This window comes from Clupea harengus, chromosome 5, assembly GCF_900700415.2.
Source record: "Clupea harengus chromosome 5, Ch_v2.0.2, whole genome shotgun sequence".
In the NCBI taxonomy this organism is placed as follows: domain Eukaryota; kingdom Metazoa; phylum Chordata; class Actinopteri; order Clupeiformes; family Clupeidae; genus Clupea; species Clupea harengus.
In genome coordinates, this window is record NC_045156.1 from 22219078 (window position 1) to 22244077 (window position 25000).

The 25000-nt window shown below is 48.9% G+C and overlaps 1 protein-coding gene across 3 annotated transcripts in view; it reads left to right on the top strand.

The window, feature by feature from the left end:
* Positions 1–25000, top strand: part of celsr2 (cadherin, EGF LAG seven-pass G-type receptor 2) — a 68569-nt gene that overhangs the window by 30384 nt on the left and 13185 nt on the right. For all 3 annotated transcript variants that reach the window (XM_031568115.2, XM_031568116.2, XM_031568117.2), the window contains exons 3-13: positions 3077–3299; positions 9886–10001; positions 10364–10452; positions 17313–17470; positions 17792–17955; positions 18348–18473; positions 21187–21353; positions 22582–22764; positions 23741–23854; positions 24198–24372; positions 24657–24798. In XM_031568115.2, the coding sequence (XP_031423975.1) occupies positions 3077–3299; positions 9886–10001; positions 10364–10452; positions 17313–17470; positions 17792–17955; positions 18348–18473; positions 21187–21353; positions 22582–22764; positions 23741–23854; positions 24198–24372; positions 24657–24798 (1657 nt within the window). The remainder of the gene's footprint in view (positions 1–3076; positions 3300–9885; positions 10002–10363; positions 10453–17312; positions 17471–17791; positions 17956–18347; positions 18474–21186; positions 21354–22581; positions 22765–23740; positions 23855–24197; positions 24373–24656; positions 24799–25000) is intronic.

Genomic DNA, 25000 nt, shown 5'->3' on the forward strand with positions numbered 1-25000 from the left:
TGCTTGCAAGTCTGTCTGTGTGTGTCTGTGCGTGTTTGTACTTGCAGTGTGTGTGTGTGTGTGTGTGTCTGTGTGTGTGCGTGTGTGTTATTCCCAGAGGCCCTGCTCACTTTGACAACCCTAATGATTCATGCAAGCGGTAAACAGAAGAGGAGCAGGCACAGTCTGACTGGATGTGAGTGCAGCACAGGAGCACTTAATAATAGATACCTGCGTTTGGGGCGGCCTTGCCCCTTGTCCCGGTTACACACACCCCTCAAAAGCCCCCACCTGTGTCCTGCCAAAGCCCCACACCTGTGGTGGAAAGGGCAGTCCCAAGAGATGCCTGACTGAAAAAACACTCTCACACCCAGTCATATCAGGTTACGGCCACTGAAAAAAACACTCCGAGTCTGGTGCTGGGATGATGTTGTCCTACATAAATGGCTGTAGGATAAAAGACAAGTCAAAAGGAAGTGGCCTTTTTTCCAGTGCCTGTGTTCTACTGGGTGTGTATTATTTAATCGCTTGTATGGAAAGTCCCTCTGTGTAAGGGATTTGGGAGAAAAATGGGCCATGAGCACTCACTCTCTCTCTCTCTCTCTCTCTCTCTCTCTCTCTCTCTCTCTCTCTCTCTGTCTCTCTCTGCCGTCTGTGTGTTTTAGTGTCGAGCAGATTCAAGCTTCTGTCAGCAGGACGCCGGCTGTCTAAGGCCATCGCTCGTCTCAATGTCATCTGCCGAAACATTTGTTTTATTCATCGATTAATCACGCACTTCTGATTCAATTAAGACCCCACCCCAGCCCGGCCGCCTCTCCGCTGCTCATCTACTCCGCTGCCCAGCGTCCACCGGCCCTGGTAAAGTAAAAATGGGCAAATTAGGTCACTGTAGAGAGGAAAGGTGACCTTGGAGAGTGTTGCACATCGATGCGACAATAGGAGGAGTAGCGGGCGCTGGTGCCCCCCCCCCCCCCAATCCAATTAGCTTAAAAGGCTAAATGAGGAACCAGTCACTGCAAGCCGTTTACTGATTAATTTCCTCTCGCGTTCGGCCCGTAATTGTTTGCTGTACATCGTCGGCTGACTAACAGCAGCTCTCTTCTGCTCCCTGGGGTTATTACAGATGAGGCGGGGGTGAAACAATGACGGCAATATGTTTTGGGTCAGGAGGGTGAGTCGTTTGTGGTTGGTGTCGGCTGAAATTAGGATGTGATTTGTGGGGTAAACAAGCAAGCCCAGTCAGCTAGAACATCTCTGTGTGTGTGTGTGTGTGTGTGTGTGTGTGTGTGTGTGTGTGTGTGTGTGTGTGTGTGTGTGTGTGTGTGTGTGTGTGTGTGTGTGTGTGTGTGCGCGCGCGCTTAGGAGAGCTGTCCACGTTTTATAAAATCATGGACCATTTACCCTCAAATTCCCCATTTTATTCTAAATGTTTATTGCCTACCAAATGAAAGCCCTTATTTAATCAAAGCTCTTGCCCTAAACAATGACATTTAGCTGCTTTTATTTCTCGTCCCCTGTGTGTAAATATTTCATGAAGAGGTGACGGGAAGTCATTGTGTGTAACTTGAAGGGGCGTTTTTGTTAGCCCTAGCAGAGCTTCAGCCGCGCATCAGGGCCCAGAGCACCGGAGGAATGTGAACAATGCTGTGTTCAGCTGTCAGCGCTGGTGCTGTCCACTTCCACACTGGGGTTCATTGTGGCGCTGCTCGTTTGGGGAGTGTGAGGGAGGACAGGAAGATGGCCATTGTGGTGATCCTGCTGGCGACAAGGGCCCTGTGACTCCATTGTGTTTCATTCACACACACACACACACACACACACACACACACACACACACACACACACACACACACACACACACCACCCCCCAAAAGAAGTGTCTTTGTCTGCCTTTCCAATGTGACTCTGTGAGAGAGAGACACACACACACACACACACACTCACACAGAGACACACAGACAAAACAGAGACACAGACACAGACACGTCGCCAGCGTTCCCATACTGTAGCAGGGAGGCTCTGACACAGATTCTTGCAAGTGCAGGCAGCCGTGCAGCCTCTCCATAGCAACCCCAGTCCCCAGGCCTGTGAGTCGTCCGCTACAGGACCTTACTGACTCACACTGACACACTTTTCACTCTCTCACTCCCTCTGTGTCCACTGCTCTCTCTCCCTCCATTTCTCTCTTCTGTTTCTTACTGTCTCCTCTCTCTATCTCCCTCAATTTCTCTCTTTTGTCTCTTACTGTCTCCTCTCTCTCTCTCTCTCTCCATTTCTCTCTTCTGTCTCTTCTGTCTCCTCTCTCTCCCTCCATTTCTCTCTTCTGTCTCTCACTCTCCTCTCTCTCTCTCTCTCTCGCTCTCTCTCTCTCTCTCTCTCCACTTCCTCTGGCTTACTCAGCCTCCCTCTCACACGCGCTCTGTTTTTCTTTCTCATCTGTGCTCATTCTCCGTCTGTGTCAGATACTTTCTCACTCTCTTTCATCTCCCCATCGCTCTCCTCCCCCAGTCTGTGTGTGTGTGTGTGTGTGTGTGTGTGTGCTGCAGTGAGAAGTGTGAGCTGCAAGCGAGCGGCGGGCTTCATCATGAGCGAGGGAGCGGAGTGGAAAGCTGAAAGCGGGGAGAGTAGAGGAGTGATAAGAGGGAGGGAGAGATGAAAGGAAATGTGACCCTCTGCAGTTGTAGACACACGGCCCGTGTCATCAATGCAAATGAACCTGACTAACTATCTCGCTCTCCTCTCCCTACTTCCCTCTCTCGCTCTCCTCTCCCTACTTCCCTCTCTTTCCCTCTCTCACTCTCCTCTACCAACCTCCCTCTGTCTCTCTCTCTCTCTCCCTCTGTCTTGCTCTGTGTTGGCTTCACTCTCTATGCCCTTGTTCTTATTTTTGTCTCCCCTCCACCTGTTTTTTTTTTTTCTTTCCATCTTTCATCTTTCACTCTCAATCTTTTACGGTGTCTTCTGACTGCTCTTTCTCATCTCTGTCTCTCTCTAAGATGATTTAAACGTTGTTGTTTTTATTTCTAGTGAATTAAGTGATATAAATATATTGTAATGAAGGACTTTTAAAATTCTTTCTGTCCCTTTCTCTAAACAGGGGAGCGGTGTGAGCTGTCTTCCAGGTCTGGCCGCTGTACCCCGGGCGTATGTAAGAACGGCGGCACGTGTGTGAACCTGCTGGTGGGCGGCTTCCGCTGCGAGTGCCTGACAGGCGGCTACGAGAAGCCCTACTGCGAGATGACCACCCGTAACTTCCCCCCGCAGTCCTTCCTGACCTTCAAGGGCATGCGCCAACGCTTCCACTTCACGCTGTCCCTCTCGTGAGTGCCACACCTTTTAACAACCCACAATCCCCCTCTCTCAGCTTGCAGTCTGCCTGGCCTCAGTTCAGCATGGCCTTATTGGCAAGATTGTTCACATACACTGTTGTCAAATCACTAGATCATACAGATCATCAATGAAAGCTACACGTTAGTGCTATAGATGACAGTAAATAAGTGACACACACACACACACACACTGTATAAAATTGTAGCTGAGTAACTGTCACCACAGTCTGCACTGGTTGAACAAGACCCTCACACTCTGGTCCACCTTGCCCACCCATGGTCCTGGAGCTCTGGAGCTGCTGGAGAGGCAGACATGTCCTCTTGTGGCACCTACAATGGCCAAACCAAGCAGTCTGAGCCCTGTGCGTTGGAGATTTGGACCAAAGTGGACTCGTGCTGCTCTTCCAGGGATAACATCATGTGGGCATTGACCTGTAAATCTCTTCAGTCCCCCCCATGTTTTTGGAGGCTGTTGAACTGTGTGGTCCCTCTGCAGGCAGCGTATATGACAGACAGAGACGACTGGCCCAACACAGACATTAACTCCATTCTTAGTGTTTCTCAGAGAGCCTCCTTGCCTGAACGACCCATTAGATAAGCCTGGGGCGGCTACTGCAACCCATCGCACAGGCCTTCTATGTTTTCCTGGATTCTCACGCAACGTCCACGTGACGTCTTTCCATGGACATACAGTCCAGACAGGTTGACTGTGTCGTCATGGAAGCGTATCAAAGTTGGCCCTGCAGCGCTATCTTTTCGCCAAAAGCCCTCATCAATATCTCTCTTAACCTCTTTCTCTCTCTCTCTGCCTCTCTTTATTTATCCCTCTCCTTCTCACGCACCCTCTCCTCTGTCTATCTCTGTCCTTCTGGAAGTGGTTTGTCATGTCGCGGTGGATCTGAGAGGATCTTCTTTAGTCAGAGGGCAGTGGAGAGGTAGGAGCCCTAGGTTGCTCCAGGGCGTTGTTCTTTCCAGTCGCAGGATTCCTTGCTTCACAGCATGAAGGTCCACTTCTGAGTCTGATCTCATTAGGGTTAGTGGACAGACTAATGCATTGAGTCAGTTCCTAGTTCTCGCTTTCTTGCTCTATTTCTTTCTTTCTTTCTTTCTTTCTTTCTTTCTTTCTCTCTATTTGGCTCTCCATCATCTTTCTATCTGTATCGTGTCTCTTTTTCTGCCCCCCCTCCCTCCCTGTATCCCCCCTTCACCCCTCTGGTAGAGCCCATAATTGGTTGGCATCTCCAGTGTGCTGTGCTGATCAGGGCTCGTCCTCCCGTGGCCAGCTGCTCACTCCAGCTGTTGTTCATAAAAAAAATCATTTTTCTCTGTGCTGGAAACAAGAAGGGCTGCTCCCGGCCACAGCTGTTTGTTAAGAAGGTAACATAAACCGACCGTTATTGGCTGTGACCTTTTGCGTTGGATTGAATTACACCCTCTCTGCCTTTTTTGTTTTTTGTTTACCCAAGTAAAGGGGGCTGTGATGTGTTTTTTTTTTTTCTCTCCTTCTCCTCCAGAGTTTAAACTCAAAAGTAAAAGGAAGGTTGTTCTTTTTTTCCAGCAACATCAGAGGTAATTGTCTGTAGAGGATGATGAGTGAAGTTTCTCTATTGCTGCAAAAAAGTACGAACAACAGTGTCACCGACAGCTCGTACACAAACGAGACAGCGTGGGTTACACAACCAAACAAACGAGGACAAATGTGTCAAAGTGTCTTGACGCCGGTGAAAGGAGACGTTCTCAAATGAGAAACACCTCGCTCATATCGGATGCGGTGGAGAGGTGAGGAGTCTGATGAAAGGCTCGTCTCGCTGTCAGCGGACGCCGGCGAGGGGTTTGATGAGGCGGTGCTGTGGTGTGCCGTGCGGCGCTCTGCTCCGCCTGCCGTGGAGACTTTTGCCACAGTAAACTCTACAGGGCCTGCACTCCCCCACGGCAGCTACTTAATGAATGAGGCGTGACAAATAATACAGCTTTGTGTGTGAGGAGCTTTATGGCCTGGCCTGCGCTTTGAGCCAGGCTCAGATATCGTTGGAGAGAGGGAGAGAGGGAGAGAGGGAGAGAGAGAGGGAGAGAGAGAGAGAGAGAGAGAGAGAGAGAGAGAGAGAGAGAGAGAGAGAGAGAGAGAAGAGAGAGAGAGAGAGAGAGAGAGAGAGAGAGGAGAGAGAGAGAGAGAGAGAGAGAGAGAGAGAGAGAGAGAGGATGGGAGTGTGAAAGATAAAGACAGAAGGAGAGAGAAAGAGGAATGGGGGGGGGAGTGTGAAAAATTGAAGAGGAGAGGTAGTAAAAGAGAGGGGGAGTGAGATTGATGGAGGGAGGAATGAACCAAGATGTGAAGATGGAGTGAGAAAACAAATGTGAGGAAGAGGCGAGAGAGCAAAAGAGAGTTGGAAAGAAACCGCTCAGACCTGTTTTTTTTCCCTCTCTCGCTCTCTTTCTTTCTGTGCCTGTCTTCAGAGGCCCTCCGTCTTTTTTGGCTGCCTTGGAGGTCCTTTGAGTCATGGGGAATAAAAGCAGAGATCGGAGGCCGCGAGGTGGCCCTGCAACCCGAGCTCACATTGATCAGGTTTCAGACGCGGCTCCTTTCACACCCCAAGCGTCGGGAAAGTGGCGGAGTTGCCATGTCAACGCCACCTTGTGGCATTCCATTTGATGTCATTGATTGGAGGGGTGGGGGGGGGGGGGGGGATCTGTTCATGATCTGTTCAAGATGTGTAACACTGTCTTTACATTGATCCTTGGTTTCATGTTTACCTGAGATACATTTCACAGAAGCATCATTGTGCTACTACCATCAACTAAAAAAAGTGTCTTCAAATTATCAAGTCTCTCTATCATTTACTAAAGAAGAACATTTTAGGAACCACAGTCCTGAGTATACAGTATGTGTGAGTCATTTAGCAAGTTGGATAATATTTTCATCAAACATTTCATACTACTAAACATTATCACACCATCTCCCAGCATTTGATTCAATGCTACTCCCACTGTGGGAAATGAATGGGCTGGACTGAACAGTGCTATGTTGTTTCTGTTCCATTAGTAATGATTAATCTGAGTTCCTACTGTACGGGGCTGTCATGCTGTATTCAGCCCGTCCTGGTTGGGGGGGATCTGTGCCTTGGCTCTCCCCTGCAGTGCCTGATTATTCTCTTCAGTAAGCAGGTCAGGTCCTCTGTGCCCCCTGGCAACATTGGAGCGCTCCCTCCTCCTCCTCCTCCTCCTCCTCTCCTCCGCTTCTCTCCTCTCCTCTCTTCTACCCGCTTTCCTGCCCTACAGCCCCACTCCTCCTCTCTTTTCCTCTCTTCCCTTTATCCATCTCTCCATCTCAGTGATCCTCTACTCTCTCCCTACCATCCTCCTCTGTTTTTCTCTCTGCTCTCTCTCATCCTCTCATAGTCCTACTGACCTTTCCTCTCATCTGTCCATTCCCCGACTCTTCACATTTATGTTCAGCTCCTGTTGGTCGTGTGTCTGTTCTGTCTGTCTGCCACCACCACCAAGGCCGTCTGCTCATCAGCTCTCCCAACCCAACCTCTTTTCTCTACACGCTCTTGTTCATGTCTCCTTCATGTCTCTCCTCTCTTCTCCTTTCTGCTCCCCCCTCACCCCAAGTCCTATTCTATGTTCACATACACACACACACAGACACTCACACACACAAACACACAGAACTCCTAAAGCTTCTGCTCCAACTGGCCTGACAGATGTTCCAGAGCTGCGAAAACATAAAAGATTTGCTCAACACAAATGCACATGTTCCTCAGGGAGAGTGGGTTAGGGTTAGAGTAAGAGTGGAGTCATGCTGGCAGCCAGTGTTAAGAACCAGAGCCCTGGGTTATATAAGATGCTTATGTGTCACGTGTGCATGTTTGTTTGATACATACTTACTTCATCATACTTGCATCATCTGGCTCTTCTGGATAGACTGTGGCCCAAATGATGGCATTTTCTGTTCCAGTGCTGTGGTTTTCCATCTTCATGCGGGGCTGTGTGTTTGCTGTGTGTTTGCTGTGTGTTTGCTGTGTGTCTCTTCTGTGTGCGATGCTCCTGCTGATGCCAGACCTGGGTTAGGACTGGTTGGGTTGGGGTGTTTTAGGGTCAGGTCGGGTCAGTGTGTGTGTTAGTGTTTCCTGAAGTCCATGCTGGACCCTTCTGTGTCTGGAAGGGACCCAGGGCTCAGGGTCGCTCATTGATGTGTTAAAATTAGTGTATGTGTGTGCTAATGGGGCATAGGCAGAGAAACACACACACACACACACACACACACGCCTCCAGGGCTGTGTCACACACACACACACACACACACACACACACACACACACACACACACACACACATGCCTCCAGGGCTGTGTCACACTCTCCATTTCCTTGCCCCCTTCAACTCACCATGTCTCTTTCTCTCCATTTCTACTTTCTCCATTCTTTCGTTCTCTGTGTTTGTCTTTCTTTTCCTGTGAGGTTAGTCTGATAGCAGTATACTCATAGGGCGGGGGCTGGGAGGGGGATGTGCCCTCAAGCCTCTGAGCTACACTGTGATGACAGTATGAGTGTTTTTATTTTTCCTGCCTTTGTATGTCAGTATCATGTTAGTCTTTACGAACTTTGACACTACTGTCACAATTTACACACTGTGAAAATCTGTTACAAAAAAATACAAAACTTAATTAAGTATTAAAAGGCTTAACTCACTGCCGGAAGACGATCTCAAAATGCAATTTTGTCTGTGACTGCGCAGAGCGCAACGGATTGTAGAGCAGATCCGGCCCTAGTCTGGCCCTTATCCGTCCCTAGTCTGGCACCGATCCGTCCCTAGTGTGCCCCTTATCCGTCCCTAGTCTGGCCCTTATCCGTCCCTAGTCTGGCACCGATCCGTCCCTAGTGTGCCCCTTATCCGTCCCTAGTCTGGCCCTTATCCGTCCCTAGTCTGGCACCGATCCGGCCCTAGTCTGGCCCTTATCCGTCCCTAGTCTGGCCCTTATCCGGCCCTAGGCTGGCACCGATCCGGCCCTAGTCTGGCGCTGATCCGGCCCTAGTCTGGCCCAGGTGTGGTGGATCTGTGTAAATTGTGCCAGAGCAGGGCCCCATCTGAAGCTTTATCCCCCACCAGGGAGATCTGCCTGTTCCGCTGCATCACCTCAGGGACCTCTCGTCTCGTAGCTCGACTTCTCATGGTGAAAAGCAATTAATATTGAAACTGATTACTTGGAGTGACGTGCTAGCAGTTCAAAGCCTTACTTAGCCTTATTAAGCGTTTATGAAGCTTTTTGTTGTGACAGCAGTTTGTAGCTTTAGGTCAGAGTGGTTTCTTGTTTATTGGCTGGCTGTGGCAGGTGGTGGGTCTCTGACCTTTTCGCTGTGTGCTACATCCCCTCTCCAGCGCTGCTGTTTCCTGCTCTGCCTCTCACCTCATTTCCCCCTGTAGCACATTGGCTCTTTGCCTTTCCTTCTGTAATCCACCTAATCTATAATGGATGTCATTTCCCTCACCTTTGCCTTGCTTCCTAATCTATCTGGGTCTCTGCTTCCAGTCTTCCTCACTTTGACATTTCTCCATCAAGCTGTAACGTGTGTGCTAGATGTACACCTGCCAGCGTTTTAAAGCTAATCTTTAGCATGAATGAGTCAGACCTTGAAGCTTCATTTAAGTGCTGTGATGAGAATGAGCGTAGCCGTGCAGAGTCTGGAGCGGGTGCATCTAGTGGGCACAGAGAACAGACTCAGACACATTCCAGTCACTCCTGTTCAATCAAGACATTGAATCACCAGCCAGATCCCTGTAGACCCTGAGAGGTATTGTCTCAGGAGCTGGAAATAACTTACCCCGGTGTGAGGCAAAGAAATCTACTCCTTTGAATCATCATGAGTAATAGTACAAGTCAGTCATGTTTTATTGAAATGTTGCCTTTAGGAAGTCAGTCTTGTGACAAGTCAGCCTAGTGTTTTTTGTAATAGGTCTAGCTGTCTTAGAGAAACGTTTATGACAAATAGACCCTCTGCCCTCTCCATGTCCTCATACAGTCTCTCCTCTCCAGCTTACTATCATGAGCATCTTTGGCTCTGAACAACATGACATCTCATTCCTACAGTGCACCGTGCCCCTCCGTCTAACCCAGATGAGATGATGTGTGTGTGTGTGTGTGTGTGTGTGTGTGTGTGTGTCCCTACACATGCTCCTCTCCCCACATCATTCCCAAGATGCCTCAATACACACGCTAATGATGGTGCGATGGGAAAAGTAAATGCTCGTTTTGCTGGGTCTTCATTATGGGATGCCCTGCCGTCCGGGTGCAGTCATTCAGAATGAAGACTGGGAGCATGCGAGTCCCCATGTAATCCCCCCTGCATGATGTGTGTGGACATGTTTTGACTGGAGGTTTGAAATGCAGGCCAAGGGATGCTGCAGAACGAGGAAGCATCGGATTCTGTCCTCTCTAGAGACTCACTCGCACGCAACACTTTCTCAAGTGACCTCTAGAAGTGTGTTTATGAAACGCTGTCTTATTTAATGTATTTTTTCAGTCTGCTTAAGTGTCCTGTTCCCCCCTTAGAGTGTAACACCTGGTCTTTGTTCACAGGTTTGCCACCAGAGAGCCCAATGGCCTGCTGCTCTACAACGGACGCTTCAACGAAAAGCATGACTTCATCGCTTTGGAGATCATTAACCAGCAGATCCAGCTGACGTTCTCTGCAGGTACCTAGAGGGGTGGGGTGTGGGGTAGGGGGGCAGGGCAGTGTCCTGTCACATGAAATTCTCATGGGAGAGGGCCACTTGGGTGTCGAGTTCAGACTCCTGTTTTTAAGATCATTGATGCCATTTCCCCAGTTTACTTCTCCTCTTACTAGCTGACAATGGCTCCATCTATCAATCATGTCGGCTCTATTTTGAACCAGCACACGGGGGCTTTTTATCATGTAGCTCACTTGATCCCAATCTGGGCGTTCATTTCAGCCTAAATACCCCTGGGGCCACGGAAAGCCCTTTTTTAACTCTTAAAGAAGGAAACTGAATCTAAGGGAAAGGCGCTGACCTCTCGTGACCTCTCACCTCCGCAGGCGAGACGAAGACGACGGTGTCGCCTTTCATCCCCGGGGGCGTGAGTGACGGCCAGTGGCACGTGATCCAGGTGCACTACTACAACAAGGTAAGACACACCGTCATCGCCGCGGTAACAACATACGCACAGCGGGTCGTCGTCTAAGGGTTTGGGTTGTTCTAAACAGCCGTCTCCCCTCCGGCTTCAGTGAAGAGAGGGTTGGATGGCTGTTGGGAGTCCTTCATGCTCTGACATGTGTGATGGAGGAGTTTTTGCGCGATCCCCATGCACTTGAGCAATCCCATGCTGTTGGGAGCATTCACGCTTCCTGAGCATTTGTGAGAGAACGTTGGCTCCTGCCAGCTACAAGCAATCTGTGTGCGATTCCATCCTTTTCTCTTCTTTACTTCTCTCTTTTCTGCTCTTTACTCGTGCCTGCTTTCTTCTCTGGACTGCCACAGTTTTTACAACCCTGTCAGAGTAACCTGCCACAAACTGGCCAAACATGCAGCAAAATTGTTGAAGACCCCATACATTTTCACACTTGTCAAAAAAATGAATTTTCCTTAGGTTAAGGTTTTACAACCTTTAAAAGGTCTAAACCAAATATTTAAATATTCTACCAAAAAAACCCAAAGCTTAAGGATATAGAGTGTAGGGGTATCTCCTAGTGGGAGATCCTTACTCTCACGCATGTGTTGAATAATACTAAACCGTAGCCCTTATCTGCTCCCCCATCCCCTTCAAACACTCCACAGCCTTCTGTGAAAGCTGCCAGGGTGTCGTGTGTGTGTGTGTGTGTGTGTGTGTGTGTGTGTGTGTGTGTGTGTGTGTGTGTGTGTGTGTGTGTGTGTGTGTGTGTGTGTGTGTGTGTGTGTGTGTGTGTGTGTGTGTGTGTGTGTGTGTGTGTGTCATCCTGCAGCACTGTGACAGGTGTGAGCACCTCTACTGGCACTCTGCGGAGGAGGAGGAGGAGGCAGGTGGTGGGGTGGAGAGCCAGGATGAGTGTAGCCTCAGCATCCGAGTATGGGGGTGGGGGCGATCAGGGTGGTGGTGGTGGTGTGGTGGTGGTGGTGTGGTGGTGGTGTGGTGGTGTGGTGGTGGTGGTGTGGTGGTGGTGGTGGTGTGGTGTGGTGGTGTGGTGGTGGTGTGGTGGTGTGGTGGTGGTGGTGTGGTGGTGTGGTGTTGGTGGTGTGGTGGTGTGGTGTTGGTGGTGTGGTGGTGGTGGTGTGGTGGTGTGGTGTTGGTGGTGGTGGTGTGGTGTTGGTAATGGAGGCCTTTAGGGACTGCGTGGGCACGCACTGGCATGTTTATCAAGCAGACGCCTCTCTCTCCCTCTCATTTGCTCTCTCTTTCTCTCTCTCTTTCTTTCTTTCTTTCCCTTTCGCTCTCCGCTGTGTCACTCCTGCCAGTCTGCACTGAAGGGATGGCAGATCGGGCCGAGGTCCAGACAGAGAGGAATGCAGAGCGAGAGGGAGGGGGAGGGAGAGAGAGAGAAAGAGAGGAGAGAGAGGGAGATGGAGAAAGATGAAGTATGAAACAAAGTGTGATTCAGGCTACTGGATGCTTTCCCAGCAAGACACTGTGATTCAAGGAAAGGGGAGTTGGCCACTGAACGGAGGTGTTTTTTTTTTTTTGTAGCTAGAGGCTAAAGTCTATTTTCTTCTCTATCTATCAGTCAGGACTTAAGAGTCCCATCAAGAACTTCCCAACTCCTCCATCCCCCCCAGTCCAGGCACTTTCCCACCCCTCCCTCCTCCACTCTCACACAGGATGTGACATTTCAGGCCATTCAGGAAGTCACTTTGCATCACAAAGCTGTTGCCAGGCAACCCCCCAGAGTGTGGATATTCTAGTCTGTGACTGTGATAACACAGCCATGACAGATTCCAGAGCTTGTGCAACTTTAAGTTTGAGGGGGTTGGTTATGAAGTAGGGGGGCGTGGGCCAAGGAGACGGGGCTTTTTAGCACTTTCAAAGAAGGCAGAAAGTTCTTGCTTGTCAATCATGTGACATGGGTGATCAAAGGTCACCAGCAGCTTCTGGAACAAGACAAGCAACAAGTTCATTTGACTCTTCACTGCTAATTACAGATGCCCTGAATGTCTCTCAGAAAAGGCAATTACCCTCAAGACTTCTTTTAATTAAGTCAAGACTGTAAGATGACCCAGAGGGAGAGAGAGGCACTCACGGGGGAGTGCTGCTGATGACTTTGACGGTTGGAAAAAGACATAAAACTGGACATTGCTGGCTGAGGCAGGAACTGATGGTGACCACCCCCACCCCACCCCACCCCAATCAGAGCTCTGTGTCCCACTCCGCTGAAAGCTCATTGGTCCAGCTCCTGCAGCGCAATCTTTCAGTGCTGGCTCTGCCCTCCTGAAGCCATCCCACAATGCCTTGCGGCCTCACAGCGGCCTGCAGGCCCTCGCAGCGGGGAAGGCATTGGAGATTGAAAAGTGCCTTTCTGGCGGAGAGCGAGCACGGTGTGGAGAATGGCAATGACCGCGTGCTTTGTGCTGGTCCCAGCCCTGAAAGCCTCGGCCCTGGGGTGGTGCCCCTCTCACTCTCTGTTGAAGGCTGAACAGGAGCAGAGTAGCAGAATGAAATGAAAAGAGGAAGGGAAAAAAGGGAGGGAGAGGGGGGAAGAGAAAGGAGAGGAAAGACAGACGGACAGACCAAGGGGAAGAAGGGTAGCAAAGTGGCAGCGGTGATAAAGGCTTTTAGCCAAAAGACAGCGCCACAGGGCTAACCCGTCTCTGCATCGCCATGGAGACCTGTCCATCAATCACAGGATGGGTAACATTCCACTGATCCCTCCCCGAGTCTCCTGCCTGCTGAAGGTCATGGCTGGTTCCTCCTGTCACTGCAGAGGGTCAGGCCTGAAAACTCAAACTCAGACTCCCATGATCCTTGGTCAGCATTATTTGAGGAAGCACGGGGAGATGGAGGGGGTATGTTTGTAGTCCTGAGCAAATATGTGCTCTCCAATCAGCGTTGACAGCACTGGGCTTTTGTTTGGCTGAGCCGGCGCGTCTGGCTGGCATTAGCCACGGGTCAGCGCTAGTCAGTCAACAGCCATGACGGACGGACGGATGGATGGATTGTCGCCGTGACGGCATGGTGGTCCCTGAGCGTCCACCAGACGGCCAAGACCCAACGCTCAACACCAAGGTCACTGCAGCGAAACCAAACACACTGGGCCAGGAGCCATTCCGGACCATTCCAGACCTTTAGTTGTCAGAGGCTTAGTTTTGGGGACCGTGGAAATGACCGTGTCCAGAGAGATTTGTGGATGGGGGTTGATGTGAGAGGATTGAGTTGGATGGGAAGAAGGGGGGGGGGGGTTGCGGAAGGTCATTATAGACAGTTTTGGAACAGCAAGGATGTTGTTTGGTTCCATCTTGTTTTGCATCACAAGGCTGTTTCCTTGTGGACTTAAGTTGAACATCGGCAACAAAAACGTCAGGACTGCTCCTTGGTGTCTATAGTTATCTAATTGACGTTTGAATGAGGGGAGATTAGTCACAGATCAGTGTAAAATGATCTATTAGTTCTACTATGTTTTGGCATTAATTAACGACGCAGGAGAAACTACAAAACTGAAGTGCATAATTTAAGCATCTTTTCAGACAGAATTAGGTCACCACGCTTATCTTGTGCCTTTATCAGTGTCTGGCACACAGACAGAACATAAACTTTTACCGATTGTATTCGCGAAGGCCTGCAGAAAGGGAGTTGCCCCTTTCTGGCACATTCCCAAGCCAAGTCACAAGGCATCTCACCCTATATGAGTGTGTGGACCATCTCATTGCCCCTAACCCTCGTAGCTTGCATCTATATAATCTAATTCTTAGTAATGTAATGAGAACCACATGAGTCGATCATATCTGTATCTTTTTTCATCTCTCTTTCTTTGGGGAACCTTGATTTTTTTTTTTTTTTTTGTCCGGCTTGGCTGAAGACCTCCAGTTAACCTGTGTGAAAAAAGTCAAACTACTTCATCAAGCTCTCACTGTAACAGTGTAGGAAGGTTGCACAATCCAGGTGTGTGTGAATGCGGATGCATTAAGTGGTGTGATGCAGGAGTGATAAGCCACACAAAAGCGGCAGCCACCATTAGCCACCTACAGCATGTGCTGGTCCTGAGACCACACCTTAGTTTTCACTTGCCTGTGATTCTGTATGTGTGTAGGGGGGTGGTGGTGTTTGCTTTCTTGTGTTTGGATTCGTCCATGTGTGTTTTGGGTGATGTGTGTGTGTTTGTGTGTGTTTACCCTGACGTGTGTTTGCTCGCTTACATGTGTGTTTGCGTAAGTGTGAATGCACACACACACACACACCACACACACACACACACACACACTTGTGTGTGTGACAGTGTTAGTGTGAATGTGTGTGTGTGTGTGTGTGTGTGTGAATGTGAGTGTGACTGTGTTAGAGAGATGAGGGATCGCTATGTCCTCTGCTTGCCTCCTCGTCGGTTGCGCTGACTCGAGTCTTTAACCTGCGGTGGTGGTCGATGCCCGCCTCCCTCTGACCTGGGAAGAGAGGGCCCAGGCTGAAAAAGGGTCGTGACCTTTATTGACGGAGTCATTACTCCCTCTCCCTCCCCCTCCCCCCTCTCCCTCCATTGATTCTGCTAGCAGTGAAAGGAATCCTTTGTTAAAGGGGAGATATTCAGTTGTCTTAGGGAGGATGGGGGTTTAAATGGGCGCACTGTGAAGGGGTTTATCAACCTTTATGTGACTGCTGTTGAATTTGGGTAATTGTTTTTGAGTCCAGGGAAACATTTTGACAGCGTACCAAAATCAATAGTTTTATTTTTTTTTGTATTTTTGTTTTAGCTTGCTTTTTTTCTGATTTGGTAATAAAGTTAGTGGCAAAGAAAAATAAAAGGGCAAAAGTTTGCTCAAGTGAGAAATAATTAAAAAAAAATTCTGAGGTCATTTAGAAAGTTGATTTGCGGTGAGAAAAGGGATAATGTCCGCGCCTGGGTGTGGGTTTAGAGTCACATACTCGCATAGAGCTCTCCACATCTCCGGCACGCTGTTTTAAATAGTACCGCCTGATGGGAGTTTCTATCTTTGTATTCTTTCATTTGGAGGCACCCAGACAGGCCAGCACTTCAGACGTCTGAATAACAGATAAATTGGGAAGGAATCCTTAAACATTCTCTAATACCGCCTCAGTGTATTTTTATCCCAGGCCTGACAAACGATGTATTTATAAAAACCCAAAGCAAGCGCTGGGCAGACAGACAGGCCTGATGGGGAAACGAGCCTCACATGATCACACTCAACATGAAACAACAGATCCTAAATTTCACTGAGGAATGTTCACCATCCAGTCCACCTCGCTATCCCCTCAGTCTCTTTATTGATCGTAAAGAATAGACACACCACAACAATCTGACGGGGTTGGGGTGGTATGTGTTTGTTCCTCCTAGTGATCTACTGCCCTGGTAGAGGTCAGCTTCACCCCTGCTTTAACCCACTTGCCCCTGCTCTTGTTTCACTGCTGAAGCGCTTGATTAGCTCCGAGTACTGTAGCTAAATGAGTGTGTGGTTGAACCCTGCAGTAGGGGCAGGTAGGGGGTCAACACAGAGAGAGAGAAAGAGAGATTATGTGCGTGCCAGAGAGGTGCTGCATCTCAAATCTGCCATACCCCCCCTCTCTCTCTCTCCCTCTCTCCCTCTCTCCCTCTCTCTCTCTCTCTCTCTCTCTCTCTGCGTCATGAGTAAGTTGACCTCCCTGTGGAGGATGGTGACGGCTCCTGGTGGCTCTCAGTGAGCTGTCAGAGGCTGGCTCAGCTCCAGGCCCCAACTCCTCATTTCCTGTCCGTCACGCTCCATCTCTCAGTCCGTATACTACCCCACGTGCTCCCTACCACACACACACACACACACACACACACACACACACTCTAGCTCTCCTTCTCTGTATCTCTTACACAATGCTCTGATAGACATGCTTTGTCATAAGCTGTGCACTCTGCCATGAGCTCCCTACTGCATGCACACACACACACACACAAACACAGACTGGGACAGGATTTGTAAGGTGTGTGTGTGTGTGTGTGTGTGTATTCTACATGACATGTGATCCCTGCCACACACATTCTCTCCCACATGTCCTTTTGAGTATATAATCTCACACTCAGATGTGTACACTCACACACTCACACTCTACCACTCTGAGCTCATGCCGTCTCATGCATTTTGCAGTTTTCACATACTTTTACACATGAACTCGTCGCTTCCCATCACACACACACACACACACACACACACACACACACACACACACACACACACACACACACACACACACACACACACACAGTCTTTTTCTCAGGTCATATGCATTCTCATGCTATCTCTTATCAGACACAGTCTGTTGCACAATCACATTTATACACACGCTCTTAAACGTATCATGTCACACCACCTCTTAGATCACATACCACTACTGAATATGTTCCCATTCACACTTGTGGGCACTCACACACACTCTTCTATCTGATTTTACACCCACACTCCACTGCACAGGGGAGTCATGCCTGATAAGGGGCAAGACTGATCCAGGGTCAGTTGCTGGTTGTGGTGTGTGTCAGATCACTGCCTAGATGACTAGGAGACGCTGAGTGGAGTGAAAATACAAGCAAAAACATTGAGGACAGAATTAATTTAATATTTATGCTGTATTTTTTTTACCTCCCCCCTTGTCTCTCCCTACTCCCCTATGTTCTCTTTCCTCTGTTTGTCTTTGTCTCTCTCTCTGTCTCTCTCTCTCTCTCTGTCTCTCATCTCCCCTCTTTCCACCTCCTGCCTGTCTTTCTCTCTCTCTCTCTTTCTTTCTCTCTCTCTCTTTCTTTCTTTCTCTCTCTCTGTCTTTCTTTCTTTCTTTCTTTCTTTCTCTCTCTCTCTCTCTCTCTCTCTCTCTCTCTCTCTCTCTCCCTCTCTCAGCCTATTCTAAACCAGGCCGGCCTACCTCAGGGCCCATCGGACCAGAAGGTTGTCGTGGTGACTGTGGATAACTGTGACACATCTGTGGCACTGAGATTCGGTCACGTGATTGGGAACTACTCCTGCTCAGCCCAAGGCAGCCAATCAGGATCTAAGAAGTAAGGACTAGGAAGTGAAACAGTGTTTTTTTTTTTTCTTTCTCTGTTTTGGGAATACTGTAGATTTGGGGGGAGCTGTTATTGGATGACAGAAGGAACAATTCCATATATCTACTCCAGCTTTTATCAGTTGCTGTTTTTCGGAGAGTAAAGCCTATACTGTTGACATATAGACACTGAAAGTTTGTTAATTGAGCAGTTCACCTGAGCTTCCTATTTGTACTAAAGAACTTTTCCTCTTTCCTCTCAGCCACATATACTCCTTATCACGGTTTCAGTCCTATGAAATGACCATCTACGTGTCTGTGTGTGTGTGTTCAGATCTTTAGACCTGACGGGTCCTCTGCTGCTGGGCGGCATCCCCACACTGCCTGAGGACTTCCCCGTTCAGAACAGGCAGTTTGTTGGCTGCATGAAAGATTTGCGCATAGACAACCGCCACATCGACATGGCCAGCTTCATCGCCAACAACGGCACCCTCCCTGGTGAGAGCCTGCTGACCGGACAGGCAGCATTTTGTATAGAACTTTCCAGAACATGATCCACATTGTTACATCCTTCCCAAGATAATGATCCTACAGCTTCTGCAGCACGTGTCCCACTGATCTAGCCTTTGTGTATGTTTGGTCACTGCTCTGTATAGATAAAATCCAGCTAATTATGACTCCCAGGGATTTGGGATTTGGACAGTTTTCAATTTTGATGAAACTAATCTTTCTAATGTGGTTTTTAGTTGCTGATGGTTAAGATGGTAGTCCCCAGAGCAGACTTTTACAGCCATCATGAATGTTTTAGCACCCTTTACTTATGGATGTTTAATTAGGACCCATAAGAGTGGTCATGGATGTTAATCTCAACATCACTCTGTGTGTCCCAGGCTGCTCTGCCAAGAGGCACTTCTGCAACACCAGCCCCTGCCTAAACGGAGGCACCTGCGTTAATCTGTGGGGATCCTACAGCTGTGACTGCCCCCTAGGCTTCGGAGGACGCAACTGCGAGAAAGGTGAGCCTGACGGATGGCTTGGTACATACACAAAATCATACCTCACATTCACTCAAAAAGCAAAAGCAAGCATTTGTACACACACACACATACATCACACATTCTCTCACACACACACACATATACAGACCCAAGTATACACGCGCTCCCTCACACACACACACACACACACACACACACACACACACACACACACACACACACACACACACTCATCAGCACACACACACACACACTCATCAGCACACACAGACAGAGACTCACTTGGGGGCGGAGGGGGTCCTAGTCGGATTACAAGCAGTGTGATTATCCAGTGACTCGTGCCAGCATAAGCAATCCGGAAAGACCAATTTTGTGGCTCAGACATTTCCCCAGATATCAGCATGAAGCCATTCCTGCCCTTTTACACCCTTGACCTGACCTCAACCCTGCTGATGAGATGGGGTCAGTAAAAATGGTTTTAGCGTTTGGTCTGAGTTCCGCCTCCAGTGGAGGTTAGTGCAGTGAGGGGAGGTTTGTGTAAGGAGATGAAGAGTAATCATGAGGAGACCCCCAGGGAGGACTTTCTGACGCCAAACGAAATGGGATTTTTACTGTAGCTGATTTATAATATTAGAGGTTGAGCCCTGCTGCATATGCACACACACAGACACAGACACAGACGCACACACACGCACACACACGCACACACACGCACACACACGCACACACACACACACACACACACACACACACACACACACACACACACACACACACACACACACACACACACACACACACACACACACACACACACACACACACGGTGGCAAAGAAAAGCCTTCCACCCCTTGCTGTGCTTTCATTACAGTGAATGTAATGTGTGTGTGTGATGTGTCTACAAATCTGCTAGAGAGTGCATCTCACAGCACAATCTTCCATAGGTTGTGTGTGTCTTTGCTTTCAATGACAGATGTACCAGGATACAGAGGAGACTCACTGGTTCTCCCTGTGTGTGTGTGTGTGTGTGTGCAGTATTCCATTAAGTTATAGGAGGTGTATTCACTCTTGATAAGCTGATTAATAATGACTTTGAGAATGAAGGTGGGGGTGGCAAGAGAGAGTTTCCTTCTCAGTCTGCTGACAATGACGACCCCCCCCCCCCCCCAAGAGAAGAAAAAGGCTGAGATGGAGTCTTTCAGTGGCAGACAGAGAGAAATGGTGGGGAAACAGTAGAGGAGGCGGAGGTGAGAGACAGAGAAAGGGAGTGTGAGAAAAAGGAGGGGGGTTGAAAGAGGGGGCGCATAGCGAGGTTGCGAGAGCGTGGTGGGGGTGTTGTAGAGTGAGGACGATGGATGGGGGAGGGGGGGAGAGAGAAGAAGAGGGGGAAGACAGACTAACCCCTGTGAGCTACTCGTCCCTCTAGGACAGGAAGCGAAGAAGAGGAGGCAGATTGCAAGTGAACATTTCTTCGTCTCGTCGGTCGCCCGCGCTCTGTCTCTTTGTCTTGGTTTCACACTTACACTCTGTGCCTTTCACACTCTATCTTTCTTTGTGCCTAGGTTTGTCTCTACTCTTTCCACCCAGCCTCCTCTTCTCTAATCTCTCTCTCATCTCTCATATATATCTCTCTCTCTCATCTATCTCTCTCTCTCTGTGTTCATCAGTTACTCCACACACTCGTTTACTTTTAAAGACGGCAGTGAAGAACATGGGCAAAAGTTCTCTGGTATCAGCCAGTTAAAAGTCCCCGTCGATGTGACACTCCTGCCCCTTGTGGGCTCCTCAAGGAGACGTCCGCCACTGAACCTCACTCGCACACATCCGTCTCTTGCATGTCTGAGTGCCCATGACACACTGGGATGGTCTCGGAGTGTTTATCTCCAGCCAGTCAGGTGGCGTCTGGCGCGTGTCATGCGTGAGGTTATTAATTATTGATCAACAGTGAGGTCCTCTGTGTTTTGTGATGTTTGCGTGTGTGTGTGTGTGTGTGTGTGTGTGTGTGTGTGTGTGTGCGTCTGCGTGGCTCTGAAACAGGTAGATCGAAGATGAGCTGGAGGAAGCATTTTAACACTAGTCCTGTGTTGTGTGGGTTTGTTTGTTTGTGTGTCTGAGTTTTGTTTGTGCGCATTTATATTCATACCAGTATGTGTGTGTGTGCGCACGCATGCACTGTTGTTCTCAGGGGTGTGTGTGCTGTTATTTGTAAGTGTGTCAGTGTGCAAGCGGGTCTGTGTGTGCATGTGTGACGGGAATAAAAACAGGTGGCTTACTCAGGATAACTGCCAGATCTACCCCCACCCCAATCTCATCACAGTTTAGGTGCTACCTGCACAGTTAAGAATCTTCTCTTTCCATGGACACATGAACACTAACACTAACACACACACACACACACACACAAACATTTCTCATACATTCTCACCATCACTGACTCATGAGACCAGCTGTATGGTGGTTCGATTGTGATTATTTAATGAATGGATTGGAGCTGGTGTTCCATGCTCTCTTAACTTCTCTGTTCTCTGAGTGTAGAGGTGAACTTGTGTAGCTGTTCATCTGGGTGAGATGCTGTAGCAGCGCTGTGTCTGGACACTCACCTGTAGGAGGTGTCAGGTGACACGTGACTTGTCACCCTTTCTGATTCCACCACTGTTCTCTCTCTCTCTTTCTCTCTGTATCTGTCTTTCTTTAAAAAAAACAACCTTGTTCTCTTGTCCGATTCACGCAGTGATGCCAAACGCTCAGCGTTTCCAGGGCAACAGCCTGTTGCTGTGGAGCAATTTGGCGGTGTCTGTGACGTTGCCATGGCAGCTCGAGATCATGTTCCGAACCCGGGAACCAAGCTCAACCCTGTTGCACCTGACAGCGGGTCAGCACCACAACCTGACTCTGCAGGTGAGACACACACACACACACACACACACACACACACACACACACACCCTCTCTTTACAACAAGCCAGCATTACAATATCATGATGAGGTGACGCATGCCTACCTCACACTTGTTGGGGATCCAAACATCCACACCATTTACACATAGAGACGTCACGTCCCCACCCACACACACACACGTACACACGCTCCTCACAATTAATCAGCATCATTGTGTTGCTCTAGTGTTGAGATGATGACACATTTCACACTTGAAGGTGACCCCAAATTGTATCCCAACACCCACAGCCCTCGCCCACATACACCTGGCACAGACCACTTAGGCAAAAAAATGCAAAATAGTGGAAAACAACTTCTGCCACATTAATGCTAATTCACACACACACTGCAGAATCTCTCTGAAGTTCATTCTATTTAACCTCATACTCCAGCTGCACTCCTAATCCCTACCAGCCCCCGTCTAGCGGAGGCTCCCCGGTATCTGGTAAACTCGGTGGGTGCCATCTGTGTGCATGTCGGATGAAATAAAGCTGAAACTGCTCCCAAGCCTTTCTCTTGTGATTAATCACACGGTGGCCGCTTGAGCACATGCAGTCGGGGTCTCTGCTGGGATCCCCCTCTCATCTCCCCACGGGTCTCTCCTGTACACTGCATTCAGCATCAGTGTCACTCACAGTGCACCAAACCACACCACCAGCGCAGCCATGCCTGTGCAGTAGGAGAGCGCCATCTGTTGGCCTGGTGGAGCGCATCAGGCGCTTTTAATATTTCATGTGCAGAACAAAGGCAGCCAAATTACAAGCTGTTCTTGTTTTTGAAGGAGGCTGAGCAGCAGGGCAGATGTTGCCATAGCTACACACTATGTTATAGAGGATCTGCTGTTTGTATGAGTTAATGGAGGGGAGCTCCCAATCCCTGACCTTGAACACCATGGGCAAAGTGGATGTGATGATTGTATGTGCTTGGTCACATTTACTACTGCTCATTCTTTCCTGTTTGTCCTCCATGTGTTATCTCCTCTCATCTCCTTTCTCCCAATTGCCCTCTATCTCTCTCTCTCTCTCTTCTCTGCTCTCCCTCTCTTTCTTTCATTCTGTTCCTGCTCACCTCTCTGTGCTGATCTCTCTCTCTCCCTCCACCCCACCCCTCCCCCCATCCTCTCTCTCTCTCGCTCTCTCTCTCTCTCTCTCTCTCTCTCTCTCTCTCTATAATTCTCTCTCTCACACAGCTGAGGGAGGGCAGACTGCAGCTTCTGGTGCAGCGTGGTGAGGACTCTGGGCTGTCTCGTCTTGATGATGTCACAGTGAATGATGGGGACTGGCACCACGCACAGGTGGAGCTGCGGGGAGCTGCTGGGGGTGGAGCAGGACGCCACAGGGTTGTGCTGACCTTTGACCACGGCCTCTACATGGTGAGATACGAACACACACACACACACACACACACACACACACACTCACACTCACAATCTGATAATGTACACAGTCTGTACAAAGACATGCATTGATTTATGCTCACATTTACACACTTATGCATACACACATGGCATTCACAGACTCACTTCAATATCTGTGCACCTACACATGCAGAGGCAAATAGCATACTAAATACTCTGACACATACACACACACACACACACTCTTCCACAATGCACATTAAATCCTGTTATAGCTTTATAAAGAATTGCTTAGTGGCTTTGATATGACACAACTCCAGTCCTATCGTCAGTGTGTTGCCTGAAGACCCGACCAGTTGCGCTGACCCTCATTGTCGTACTATAATAACACCAGCTGAACCATGCTCTGAGTGGTGTGGGCGAGTGGAGATGAGGTCCCCATGTGGTGATGCCACTCATGTCTGTGGAGACTGGCATTGTGCATGTGGGCCTGTGCCATCTGCAGCTACCCGCTGGTGGATGTAAACACGACGCAGGGGTGGGCATATGGAAGGGCATGCCACGCTGCATGAGAATGAGTTCAAACAGAGTGTGTGTGTTTGTGTCCATATTGTGTGTGTGTGTGTGTGTGTGTGTGTATGTGTGTGTGTGGGAGAGAGAGAAAGAGGGTGTATGTGTGATTTTGAGTGTGTGCATGCATAAGAATGGCCTGTGTATGTGTGTGAGGGTGTGCCTACTCGTAGCCCATCTGTTACGTTCAGAGATTAAACTCCTGTTGCTGATGACGTGCTGAAGGAGGCACTATAGGAAACTGACATGTGTACCTGCAGAATCAGCTCCCTGGCCACAGAGGAGAGCATCACACAGTTCTTTTTGTGTAATGCCTAGGTCTGCGTGTCTACATGTGTATGGTAATTGTATATATGTAGATACACAACATATGCAATATTATATATATATATTAATAATATTGTTTTGTGCTCTCCTCCAGGCCAGTATGGAGGTGGACAACAAGCTGAAGGGGGCCAAACTGAAGACACTGAGTGTGGGGGGTGTCACTGGCAACAACGGCAAAGTGTTGCAAGGATTCCGTGGCTGCATTCAGGTGCCCTAGTTTTCACACACACACACACACACACACACACACTCACACACACACTCTCCCCGTGGTGCAACACTCCATGTAGTTTACAAGTCAGCTCCTCATTGTCATCTTTGTATTGTGTGTGATAATAGGTTAGTAGTAATACCACCGTTAACAGTAAGTGGTTATATTGATTACTCTTCTGTTACTGTGCTATGCAGGGTTCATAAGGATCTGCTCTTCTGTGTCCATCTATGTCTGTTCTGTATCTGTCTCAGGGTCTGTGTATAGCAGAGAGCTGCAGTGACATGGTGTCTCTGAGCCTGTGTGTGTGTGTATTGACGGTCTCCTCTTCTGTCTTTAGGGTCTGCGTATAGGGGACAGCTCCAGCAACATGGTGTCTATGAGTCTGTCTCAGGCCCGTCGGTTTAACGTGGATTCAGGCTGCAACATGGCAGACCCCTGCCTGTCCAACCCCTGCCCACGCAACAGCTACTGTAGCGATGACTGGGACTCATACTCCTGCACCTGCCACACAGGTGTGTGTGTGTGTGTGTGTGTGTGTGAGAGAGGTAGAGAGAGGGGGTGGGGGTTCTCTATTTTTATGAGGGTAATCAGCACATTCCCCCACTAGAAACAATATTTCATTGTGGTTTTGTTAAATGTCATCAGAGATAAATTCATGAGCATTAACACAGTTTCAAATGGGACTGACAGAAGAGGGGGTAGATGCTGCAGCTCTTCGTGCTTGTGACAATAAATGAATCTTCAATCTTGACTCACTTGAATTATTCACACTAGCCTGATTGTGTCTTCCTGACAGGTTACTATGGCACCAACTGCACTGATGCATGCATGCTGAACCCCTGCGAGCACCTATCAGCTTGCACCAGGAAGCCAAGCTCCTCCCATGGCTATGTGTGCGACTGCCCCAGCAACTACTTTGGCCAGTACTGCGAGAAAAAGTAAGCTTCTTTATAATGGCAGATTACATACCCAGGATTCCTCCTGGGTCGAATGGGGCATTTACAACTGGACAACTGGAGTTCACAAATACTACACTCATTTATTACCCAATGTAAGGTTGACTGAGGGTTGACCTATCTGTAACTGCAGGGTAAGGTATTTAGGATGAGTTAGAACACTCTGAGAGTTGTAGCTCTGGTC